The sequence below is a fragment of the Phaenicophaeus curvirostris genome, chromosome 2, assembly GCF_032191515.1.
Source record: "Phaenicophaeus curvirostris isolate KB17595 chromosome 2, BPBGC_Pcur_1.0, whole genome shotgun sequence".
Taxonomy (NCBI): domain Eukaryota; kingdom Metazoa; phylum Chordata; class Aves; order Cuculiformes; family Cuculidae; genus Phaenicophaeus; species Phaenicophaeus curvirostris.
In genome coordinates this window covers 92,065,731-92,078,568 of record NC_091393.1, presented here as the reverse complement: position 1 = coordinate 92,078,568, position 12,838 = coordinate 92,065,731, and the positions used below count along the sequence as shown (strand labels likewise).

Sequence of the window (12,838 nt, the reverse complement as noted above, 5' to 3'; positions counted from 1 at the left end):
CCATCTGCAGCAGTTCATGGGAACAGGGTAGCATACCAGGTACACAGCAGCACAACCAATACACAAAGAGCATTTTCCTTGGCTGGGAGATCACTAAGCACCAGACAGGTGAAAATGCAGCCACTGGAGTCTAAATGAAAGCACAGAGGCACATAGGGTCTGCAAAGACAGCTTCTGGCAGCTTCTCTGAACTGGCACAGACTGCTGAATGCAGACAGTCTGGCGATCTAAGCCAGCTGCCTATGCTGGCCTTAGAGAGGGGAGTGGGATGCAGTGAGGTGGAAAGGTAGGAAGGCAGCCCCTCTCCCCACTTGCATGGCAGGCGGCAGGGATGGTTGCCCAGGAGCACCTTTCCCTGGGAGCATCCTGATTGGAAGGCAGCCATGAGAAGCAGAGAGCAGTACATGCAATGGTCCCAGACCTTGGCTTGCACTCCCAAAACAACCAGGTGCTCCTGCCACCCTGGCAAGTCAACACAATATCTCCTCTTAAACTGTTAGAGACAGAAACGATCAGAAACTCATTGCAATGCCAACCAAGTGCTGGTCTGAGGAAATCACATTTCTCTCCAAAATTCACTTTATCTCGAGTGAAGCAAGGTAGTTGAATTCCCCATCTGCACAGCAAACGCAAATGTCCCTGGAATCTTGTTTACGTGGTGACAAATTAGGGAGCTGACCCTTTAGCCTTTATTTGTACAAGCTGTGAAGAAATTCACTCCTCTCACATGAACTAGAAGGGCACTCCTGAAGGATGCCCCTCCATAAAGATGTTCCCTGGCAATGACAGGTGCCTCCTGCTCCTCCTTGAACTCAGCCAGCATGAGAGCTGAGCTTCCCCTACACATTTAAAAGATCATCTTGGTCACTATAGTGCGGTTACTTGCTCAATTAACAATACTCCAATGGTTTAAAGAGAGCTCCAGTTCAGGTTTTTATCCCACCAAGACCTGAAACTTGCTTAAATGGAGTCCGTGGAATTTGAAGGCTCATGGCAGTAAATCACATCATAAAAAGGTCAAAGTTCTGGTCGATTTCCAGACTAATGGTGTTTAAAACCAATAAATACTTGCCTAATACTATAAATATAGCCATAAATTTACACTTTTGCATACATACATGTAGCTTGACACAGAGTACAACATGTCTGTCAAGGTAAGGGCAAGGAACAGATCAGAGAAATGCAAGACACTCCTGGCAGTATCACAACAGAAAAAGAAACCTTTCCTCCATCTACTGATTTTGCAAGGATTTAAGCAATTAAATGTAATGCAGTAAAAGCCCGATTTTGATGTCACTTATGACAGATTTACTCTAGCTTAACATATGAGAGCTGATTTGCTGTTCACAGTTGTACAAATAAATCCTACTAGGAAACATCTGTCCTGTCCGGTAAACATTTTGAAGCTTGAAAATATCTTGCTACACTGAATCTGTGTAATCCTCAAAAATTTTGTTTTGCAATAGTTTTATAAGTTTGAAAATGTTTTTACAGGTTTGCTGTTTTAATCAGGCCAAATCTTCTTAGAAGTTTCATAGAGTGCTAGCCGGCCTCCACAGCAGCTACAGTAATTTTCTAAATGAGCAGTTTCTTGTGACAGGCAACAGAGGCATCTTCAAAAGCAACATCAACATCACCCAATCAGAGCAACAGCTACAAAAGATAATCGATGCTTTAAAATCTTGTTCTAAATTTTTTCCATCAAAAATCACCCGTATTGTCCCAAAGCCGACCATAATCTATAAACGTACTCATTTTCACTGTACGAGACTGAATCATATAAATAACTCTACAAGTATATAATAAACTATGTGAAACCACCTGTGGTTCCCCCTTTTAGCTTGTTTGAATCACCCTCAATCTGACTTTAATCAGTCCTAATGACCATTTATTTCAGCCACAGCAGCCAGATCACATTTTTACTACCAACTACAGCTACTCATTGGAAATTTGCCCAGTTCTCTTTTTCTAGTTATCACCTGCTAATACACCATGGCTCAATGACAGATGCAGTAATGTTCATCCTTCAGAAAGAAACAATGTTGCTCTTTTTCCTCCCTCCTCTCTTCCTCCACGCTTAAAAGGAACACTGGCAGTTGACTCTAGATTTGCTTTTAATTGCTTTGCTTACAAGTAAGCAGAAAGAGCCTGATCTTGCCAATCTCAGCAAAAAGTGGTACTGAGCAGTGTTTTGCTCTACAGCCCCCACCAATTCCCAGGGAGCTTAAGGAGAACAGAATTGGATCCTAAATAGACAATAATACACTTGTGTTTGTAGTGTGCTTCATCATGTTTTTCATCATGTCTCAATATTTCATATTTAAACATGCTTCTGACGAAACCATATGTACAGTAAAGCTACAGCCCTCTAGATCAGTGGGATGCTGGGTGTCTCCTGCATATTTCTGCTTTCAATCACTTCTGATGAATCCCAACTGTTTGGAAGGACAGACAGGCCTGGCAAGATACGGGTTTGCTGTCAGACCAGGAGATAGCCTTGCTTCTTGGGTGACTATTTTAATCCTTCGCCCATTTCCCACATACAGTCTGGAAGAAAAGTGAGGCTTGAGTCTTTTTATACGCCTCTATTGTGCTTTGAGTTGAGCCATATTTAAATCAGCACGCAGACTGTCACTGAAACACAAATAAATAAGGAGAAGAACAACATGTTCCCTTACATTTTATTCCCATTAACATGACACAGCTGGAGTGGTTTTCCTGCCTCGTGCCCCACGTGTCACTCACCAGGCTGCAACTACAGTTGCTCTGCACCCACAGCCACCTCTGCGATGCACACATTTACTGGACACAACTAGCCCAAACTAGTACCACAGATGCCTAGTACCACAGATACCTGTAAGCCACTTCTGGCCCGCTCACTCATAAAAACAATGATGCTGATGACAGACAAGCCAGAAGATGTATACGGTCATGTGTAGGCAGTATTTAAGCTTTAAGACGGATGCCAATAGGGCCCGTAAAAGACACCCAGTAACTTCTTTAGTGGTCTTCAAAGGAGAGAAGAACCTAACGCATCTGCAGAAAGCATTTTGCCGTACACTGCCAAGTTGAACTTGGAGAAGTTTAGCAAGAGCAGAACACACTGCTCAGTGAACACGGCATATGGTTTGCACAATGGTTGAGATAATATGTGAGGAACAACCAAAGGGTTGCTATACAGCTCAGTAGCGGGAAGCACACATGTGCTTCTCCAACACATTTCCAGTGCCATGTGGGTGCAAAGCAACCTGCTCCTGTATTCCTCTGCACACTGGGACTGCCCAGCTGCTGATGTGAAAGCCCTCTGTGCATGGCAGGGTGCAGAGGGAGACTTTCTGCCTGTGCTTGTAGCCCACTGCACCTTTCACCCTCAGCTGGCCACAAAGCAGCCTTGACATGCTTGGGAAAGAAGGACCAAATGCATAAGTACCAGATAAAGCAGGAATCTGGGCTGCAGTGTGCTCCCAACTGAGCCTTCAAGCACCTCCAGCATTGTGGCCTGCCACAGGATATACAAATTGCCTCAAACAATATTCCAGCAACCTTGTAAAATTTCCCTCTTACACATATAAATGTGCACAAACACATACACCCCTCCCTCGGTTTCAGTAATCCTTGGGTGGATTTACAATTTCCTAAGCAGGTTGCTATAGTGACCCTGAAGAGTATTTTTTCAAAACAGTGTTGTAGTGTAAATATTTACATACAGCATAATCCTGCCAAATTGCCTTAAGACAAAGGAAAACATTAAGTGTCTTTGCTTTATGTCCAGCCCTCCAGCTTTTTTAGCATTGAGAATGTACTTTCAACTAACAGCAGCAGCTAATTATGCCTTTCTGTGGGCTTGCTAACCCTCAAGCCTAATAATGGGTCATCTATTAGCTTTAATGAATAACAAAGCTATCGGATTTACTAGTGTTAGCTGATTTCACGCATTTCTGAGTAAATTCTGAGTTAACTGAAGGGCTGTAGCTTAACTCGAGGGACAGACACCCAGTTGGTACCAATCAGTGTCACTTGATAGAAGTAACAAAAATATTGATACTGGGGTGGAATTAACTGATGAATATCAGTAGATTTTTTTATAGCCTTCTTAATGTGGATAATTAATAGAATGATTTGATCATTTTTAGACAATATATATAAAAAAAATACAAGATTGTTGTTTTAATTCATGTTCTGGATTTCAGCAAGAGAGATCAACAGTCAATGGAATACAAAAGTATTTGCTCATGGTGTTGTTTTAAACACTGTAATATTCCTATATCAGCATTAACAGTAGTGTGATTTACGATTACAGAACACATACATCGCTATCAAATGTCTCCTGTGCCTCTACTCTGTTTCTAAGACAATAAAGCAAAGTCCAGAGCATAATATAATTTACAGCACTATAAAATCTTTTACAACTGAAGCACTGTGAAAGCTTAATATGCAAAACCTTCAGTAATATGACTATGTCATCTTGTTAAACTTTATTTATGGGAACACTAGGGTTGACAAGAACTTTCTTCACGTTGCTTCCCTACTGGTTTTCAATATCACCTTTCTCTTTTCATGGTGTTCACAGCAGTAGGTCTTCCTTTCAAAAATATAGCTTCAGATAGATAATAGACCATATCCTCAAAGTTTTTGTTTTAAGTTACACCCTTAGATTATTTGCCCAAGATCGAGATCTCTTCTTTCCTAGGACTAATTTATAATGCTCTTTGCAAGACAACAGATAATTCAAAGCATTTAGACGTAAGACAAATTCCAAAGCACCATTACCTGAACCTTTTATTGTTTCTTTTAAAAAAAAAAACAAACCCTGAGCAAAAAGTCTGGCAATTCTTGGATCTGAATTCTTCTCAGGTTCTGCTTTTAGGATCTCAAAGTAGATCATACACCAGAAACACCTTATTTTGCCACAACTTTTTAGATGCCAGAGGAGACTGACTTAATTAATTCTTGTCATTTCTACTGTTTGAGCGAGCAAAAATCTTGGGAGCCAGTCACCTTATAAGATTTCCACCATCTGCAGCAAAACTGATCCACACTTATACCTGCTCAGTCTTGGCACACCAGCATATGAATGCAAAGCTCTGATTAACTCCAGTCTGCCCTGAGAACCAAATCATCATCTCTAATTTTATCTTAACCTAGCACTAGATTGGAAAACATCCTCCTTGAACTACCATTATGCTGCAGCGCAAGCCAAAAAAAAGTTTGAAAAAATCCTACAATCTTAAAATATTTTTGCTTTGCTTTTACAGAGTAACACCATGTCCTCCTAGACTCACAAACACTGGTTAAAGGAGGAAAGCATTCAGAGTAAAAGTAATACGCATGAGAAGGCAGGTGTATTTCCACTCTCACAATATAACTTCTTCATATTTTTCTGGCAAGGAAAGGAAGCCTTAAAATAGAAATAAATTACAACTGATTTTCTGTTTGGTTAAAGTAGGCTTAGAACAAACAAGAAACAGGCCGCCAAATCCTAAAGGCATGGCAGCTAAGTCTCAAAATATATCTCACTTAAGTGTAATTTCTACTAAGGTATCTTATTTCTCTGGTTTGCCATTGGTCGAGAACATTTTCCTATCAAGGAATTCAATATTACACTCATGGTCTTTGATGCACACTGGCCAAATATGTTACACGAAGCATCTACAAATTTTCAACACCTTTCTTCATGCTGTACAGTGCCAAAGTCTACGAGTAGCGTCTTACAAATGATAAAGGGCTCCTTGCACAGAGGGGTGTTAGCAACCATGAACACAGGTAGTGGATTCTGCATTATATTACCCAAGACTCTACAGAATTAAACTAACACAAAAACGTGTAATTATCACAGTACCCAAGTATAAATGGAGTTCTGCTTCACATGAGTAGAAACCTGCACTGTTATATTTAATAATGTTGTCCTAAGCTTCTCTCCCTGAGATTCTTTACAAACACGACAGCCCTCTAAAATTCAAAACTTCATCTTGTCCTGATACGGCAGTTAAATCTGGAGTCAACCAGCATCACAGAAGAATTTCAGCCCCCCTGGCACTTCTTCAACAAAGGACGTGTTTGTATTATTGATTGTACTGCTGAAAATAATTTTGCTGTGTTGACAGGCATCACTCAGCACAGATTGTGATGAAAAGTTGAAACTTAGAAAGTTAAATGAACACCTGCAACAATTTTCCTGACAATTTTACAACAAAATAAATATTGAATTATTTTGATAAGTGGGTTAAATTCATCCCTGGTGTCATGGCCCTTTGAGGCTAACAGCACTACAATGGGAATAAATTTGGCTCCTGTGTCTCTCTCACAGAGCAAATGCTTCCCTAAACTTACAGCCCCCCATGCCAATATTTATCTTCATTTAGAACTCACCTTTCCCTCCTTACTGAACTTCTGCAACAAAGCCATAATTTTCCTATCAACTTGTAGTCAATTCTGTTGGCAGTTTGACGTTAATATTGTACATACACAAAAATAATCTGCAAAACAGCTTTTTCAATTGTTAGACTTAACAGTCATTTCCATCATACATAATCTTTGATACATATAATTCTACATGCTTTCTTTTTGGGAAGACTATGCATTTTTCCATATCATAGCTGCTAGAATCGCACGTTACATACCTGTGGTGTTGCAGAGATTTTATGAAAAGATACTATTATGAACCTTCATTTTCAACCTACCCTTTCTTTTTTTTTTCTTTCTTATTCTATTGCTAGCAGACAGCTGAGGGACACCTTATTTTTCTCTTGCAAAGCAAGCAAAAATTTTATTCTTTCAACCTACAAGTGCTTGTGTAGCAAGATATTCCTGTGAGTCCCAGGAAATCCACAGAGGGTTACAGCATCTTGATTACTTTGGCCCATGTTTGAGGAGGTTCTCATGCTCCAGCAGCAGGGAAGTGTTTGGATGTGATGGAAAACATTTTCCATAAATCTGCTGTGGAAAGCAACGCTCCATTGGATTTCCTTACCCCTATTACAGCCAGCACCTATGAATGTGCAGTTACCATATTTAGTGAGGAGGGTTTCAGAAGGCTCCCGGGAAAGCAAGAGAGAACAGATTATCATGGGCATGATTTCAAGGGCCATGGAGCCCTGTTTTCTACACATTTGCCCTTTCAAAGTCTCTGATTTTAGTTTTGAGAAAGAGTACTTTACCAGCTTTCGGAATCCGGGTCGTATTCTGCAAGTATTCTCCACTCTTATACAGATTTAAGACTCTCTCTAGCTGAGCAGCCGTCTCATCTATTCCCCATTGAAGTTCTCCTTTGAAGGTACAGAAAAAAAGAAATGAGTTAGATGAGGAGCAGGACAGAATTATGTTGCATTTGAATAAAGCCTAAGCATCAGAGCCCAGAGGTGCTCCGCTCTACAACAGTGCTGTGATATGGACATTAAGTCCACAAGTTACTACAAATTTGGTTTAATACCAGACATGAGACAGGCATGTCAAACGCTGGCTTGTCCAGTTGGGAACCCCAAGAATGCAGGTAGAAAACACTGAAGTGAGCTCCCCATGAGGAACGAACTTCAGCCAATATAGACAACTCCAAAGTCTTTGCTTGTTAATTAGTTAAATCCCAGCATCATTAAAGTCCCCATCGAATACACACAGTACTAAGGTATAAAACCCCTAGAACAATGCACCAAAACCCCTGAAATCAGATTTACAGGCACATGCAGTTACTCTTGTCCCAAAGGCACTGCCTTGGTAATTAGTAAAGATCTATGGTAGTGTCATTTGCCTCTGGCTTATAAGGTATAAAAGCACCACTGGCACCACTGGCAGTGGGGAAGCATCCTGCTTTTATTACTAAAACTCCCCTGCCAGAGACAGAGGTTCTTCCAGATCTCACAAGGAATGCATTCTGATGAAGTTAACCCCAGCAAATTATTGCAGTGAACATAAAAGCAGCATTCCCCACACCCCAAATGCAATAGTCAAACTAAAAAAGGGAACAGTTGGCACAACCATGTTTACTACAATTACCTGTTGCATTGACTATCTTATCCAGTAATGGTCTCAGTGATGACGGAGCACTATGTGGAAGAAGATACGTAAAAAAAAACCTGCAATAGAAAAATAGCCCATATTGAATAAAAATTAAAAAGAGTTTACAAATATCTGGTAACTACTGAACAACATAAGGAATAAAATTCCTATTGCTTATAAGCCACAGACCTATTCAGGAAGTATAAGCATATTCTATAGTCAGATAAATATATAGCTGGGACTATTCACACAGCTGTCTGGCTTACCTAGGCTACTCCGTCATATACAAGGCTGCCTTGTAACTACATATGAATGTTCCATTAATGCAGAAATTTGCTGCGAAGCCCCACAGATTGTGACTATTTGCAAAGCTGTCTGTACTTTGACAAACTGAAAGGATGCCATCAACACCAGAAGCCCTGAGGATTTTTTTCAAACCTTGAAAGTGCATAAATCAAATTTCTGCTCAATTCAAATAATTGATTATTATTTTCTTTTCTACAGTTTTTAAGCTTCCAAATGAATTGCCACTAGAAAGCCACCTTCTGTTGTTTTAATGCCACTGCAAATCAGAATGTCTTATCTGTTCTCATCATTTATCTAAATTCAAGGTGCATTCATGTAGATATTCACTGATGGATGTATATTCTCCATTTTAACATATTTAATTACAAAATAAAAAGTGACATGCCTTTACCAGCACTTGAAGTACACTTAATTTTCACATTGTTTCTTTGAATTTCTATTACTCTGTCAATATTACTACCTATTGCAAATTCAGTATCATGGCAGTCTAAGATGGAGATGGACAGTTCAGGATCTGACAATATAAACAGACCTATCAGACCTTCTTAGGTAATGAGCAGAACAGGAACACAATTGGGAAATTGCTCTGCTTTACATTTGGCCTGCAAAGGAAATGCTTTTTCATACACAGAGACCACACTGTCAGACAGAAAACTCCAGAGACTTGTGCTCATGAGGGAGACTAGCAGACAGCTTATATAAGCACAAATTTAAAAAATAAGTTACTGATAGCAGAGATTGAGCATAGCCACAGGTATTATTGAGCTGGCATATTCCATTTACACAATTTATGGCTCCTTGAGATTTTAACTTCCTTTCTCATCCTGTACAAAAACAGGATTTTAGAAAATTTATGATTTTCCCAAGTAGGATTATCCCCAGGTAAGTTTTCTTAGTGATAAGCATGAAACATCCAGTACAAACCTAGAACTCTAAAAAGCAGCGTAAAGCTTGTAAAGAATAATTTCTCTGTTAAATTTTACCTTACTTTTTTTCCTTAGGATTAGCCATAGAGCAGAGTTCTTTGCAACAATACAGTAGCTGCCATTTACTTTGCTAAATGCTGAATGGATACAAGCCATGGAGATTATTGTTTTTCCATGGCTACAGAAATATATGATTAGTCCTAATGCAAACACCCACATGTGAAATTCTGACAGGCAGATAAACTGAGTCCTGCACAACCTAATTGCAGGAACATTTGTTATTCATCGACTGCAAGGCCAATGGCACCCCTCATCCTCTGCATAACATAGATTGTCAGATTCTTTTATGTTTGTTCCTACAGCCTTTGTTTCCTTTTTAATTTTTAAGAACTACCTGATCTTGATTTAAGAACCATTGATGATGGAGAATTTATTTCAGCCATTGGTTAATAGCTCAAGATACTAATTATATTTACTTTTAAAACAGTCCCATGCTTTGAAAAGTGTTCCTCCGAACATTTGGAGGAAAACCCATAGAGACACATTTGTGACAGAAGATAACCATCTGAAATTAAAGATGAGCCAGTTCTTGCATAGTAGAGAGTTCTTTCCAGAATGTTTTCTCTCCTTTAATTATTTACCTCATAAAGAAATCAGCTAGAGGATAGCCTAATTACACTTTCAAGGCTAGGGCCTGCTGTATTTTATGGGTTTATGCACTATTTGATATATTGCTGCTTTTGACTTCTACCTAGCATCACCAGCAACCCTTTCCAAAGAGTAAACTCTAACCCTACAGCAACGGAGCATATCCATGAAAATATGAAAATCAATAGCTTATAACTGAAGAATTAGCCTTCCAAAGCAAGTGCACAGAGTTCATTGCTAATGCCTAGCATGGACGATTGCAGCCTACTATTGCATGAATCTGCTATTAAGCAAAACGCCACTGACTATCAAATTAAGCAAAAGTGGGGGCTGAAAACACTGGGGCACTGTGCGTGTGCACACTGGCGTACAGTTCAAAGGCAGTATTACAAAGTGTAATAGAAAAAGACTGCTTCCTTTAGCAAGACCAGCAACCTGCTACAAGCCCACCACACCACAGACGTATCTCCCACTTATAACCAAGATGGATGGGTGCCTATTAAAGGTTTCTTAGCCAGACCAGTAAACCACTCTTAACCAAAAACTAGCAAGCTAAGCAAGATCTTTAAACCAAGCAAATGAAAACGGAAAATTTTGCAGGACACACTAAGCACTGTGCTGCACAACTGCAGAAGGCTGTCATGTGGTGCAGCCCATTTCAGTGTGGTCAGCTAATGCAACACACGTGCTGGTGAGCACCCTGAGACCAAAGCAGAAGATTCTCTTTGGAGCAGCCTCTCCTCATTGTGGTCTGACAGGCAGTGAATGGCATCATACTTGAAAGGGAAGTCTAAGAAATGAGCACACCATTATGGCATTGCTTCAAGATCTTCCATTCTCCTGTCTGGATCAGACAAGGCAGCTGTCTGCTCCAGCAGCAGTGGCAGGAGGACTGCAGCACTGAGCATCAGCTACTGCCTCCCTGGAATCCAGAGATATGGCTCCTGAGCATCTCAGCCCAGTCCTCCAAGGAGAGAGAGGGCTGACAGGGGAGAATCAAGACCACAAACACAGAGCCATCACTCAGAACTCCACTGATAATTTGGAGAAACCTTTAAAATCAAATTTAGAAGACATGCATCAGCTGAACTGGCAGATCGACTGGTCTGGCATGACCCATTGCTTATGTGTTTCCCGTCACAGGCACAGTGGGTAGAGGGAAGAGGGGCGAAAGTGAGCACCCCTTGCTTTCAGAGGTTTGGGATTATGCCCCAGATCATCAGCAACTGAGGTTGGTCTTTGTCACCCTGTGGCTGCAGCCAGGTCTATTATCACCCTATTAAGGCAGGCTCTCTCAAGGCGGGGGAGCATCAAGCCACAGCGCAGGACAAGTGCTTCAACTCTGACTCTGTCTCTGAAGCCTGCCTTTTCCTCAGCTAGTAGTAAAAGGGTTATGTTACCCTCTTTAACTTACACTGAAGAAAAGCTGCGTGAACTATCTCACCGCAGAGCTAATGGGCCCCCATCTCCACAGGCACCTCTGTTTCACTCCTATGAAAGTCTCTACTTGCGAGAAGAACTCAGTGGGATTCGACCAACATGAAATTAGACTAAGTGATGAATCACACTCAAAGTATGCAAAACATTTCCAAAGTTATAAATGCTACGTACTTGCACAAATGAAACAATTATTCATGGCTTCACTTACTCTTTGGTAACGGTTCTGAGACAACATGTACTTGTTGATGTCAGTAACTGTAAAGGATGCTGGAGACTTTTTGCCCACTCAAATCTTTTATCTTATATGATCACGTACCTGTAGGCATTGTAGAGATTCCTCTTTTCATTCATATTCTGACACCGTCCCTCAACTGAACAGGGCAGGGTGAAGTTCCTTGCAGGGAATTCCATAAAGCAGTCACTGTTACTAGAGCAAGAGCTCTCCTCGATGCTGGCATCATCCAGATCCGTCACCTTCAGTTCCCCATTCACAATCACAAACTGCCGAGGGCGAAAATCCAGTAATGTCACGGAGCCGAGAGGAGAGTGAGCCAAATAATGCAGAAGCCGAACTAAGCTGAGACATATCTGAAATGCAAATACCTCGAGTTATTTTCTCAGTACAATGTGAATTAATGAAACCATGTTAACTGAAGATATATTCATAAATATATGACTTAATACAAGCATTATAACTTATCCTCAAAACTGAATGTTGCAACTAAGGTATTTTTTCAAAGGATTTACATAGTTGATTGTAAAATCCTTAGAGACTTGGAACAAAAATAAGCTTCTTTACTATCACTTTCCCACACTTCTTGAAGCAAGGCTCATTGTTGCCATGCTTACTTTTAACAGAAATAAAAGCATTAACTTTTAATAACACATTACGTGCAGGCCTTTACTATGCAGTCTGATTCTCTTTTACAAACTTCAGGTCTGGAAATTTTGGCTGGACTGCCTTATGCCCATGTCTGGAGCTCGAGCTGCAGGCGGTGTCTGTATTGCTGCTGTACTGATCCCACTTGTTGACTGCTCTTAGAATTTTTTTACACTGGTTCCAATCACATTTTCCTTTTTCCAGGGGAGAAGGGAGCGAATTCCCAGAAAGAGGAGCTCCACAAGACCTCCGTAACTCTTACTGTGCCTCAGGGTAAGCGTATACATCTGTCTACCTTGGTGGGACTACCATGGTGGACCCTCATCTGCCACTTTGAGGCTGGGGTGGGAGCTCTGCACTGACGCTGCACTTTTCAATTGCAGGTTAGAAACTTGAGTAAGTATTACCAGCCAGCAAACTCCATGAATGTTGAACTCAGTCCCCTTACCAAAGTACTGTTTTCAATTTAGGCATTCTTTTAGAGTCCAGTATGTAACATATTAATGCAAACGTAACATTAAAATGAACATAATTAAATACTGGAATTTTTATTCTATGTATTAAACTAATAACACGTCTTATTCAGTCTAGCAAGCTTTTTATTATTTATATATACTTTGTTTTCTGTTAAAACCACGTGCATTGA

General features: G+C 40.4%; 1 protein-coding gene across 1 annotated transcript in view; it reads right to left on the bottom strand.

Moving 5' to 3' along the window:
* The window catches only part of PKDCC (protein kinase domain containing, cytoplasmic), a 36,540-nt gene that overhangs the window by 6,529 nt on the left and 17,173 nt on the right, over positions 1-12,838 (bottom strand). Inside the window, exons 3-5 of the mRNA XM_069852885.1 lie at positions 11,629-11,900; positions 7,990-8,069; positions 7,158-7,265 (exon numbers count right to left, since the gene is read on the bottom strand). Of these exons, the coding sequence (XP_069708986.1) occupies positions 7,158-7,265; positions 7,990-8,069; positions 11,629-11,900 (460 nt within the window). The remainder of the gene's footprint in view (positions 1-7,157; positions 7,266-7,989; positions 8,070-11,628; positions 11,901-12,838) is intronic.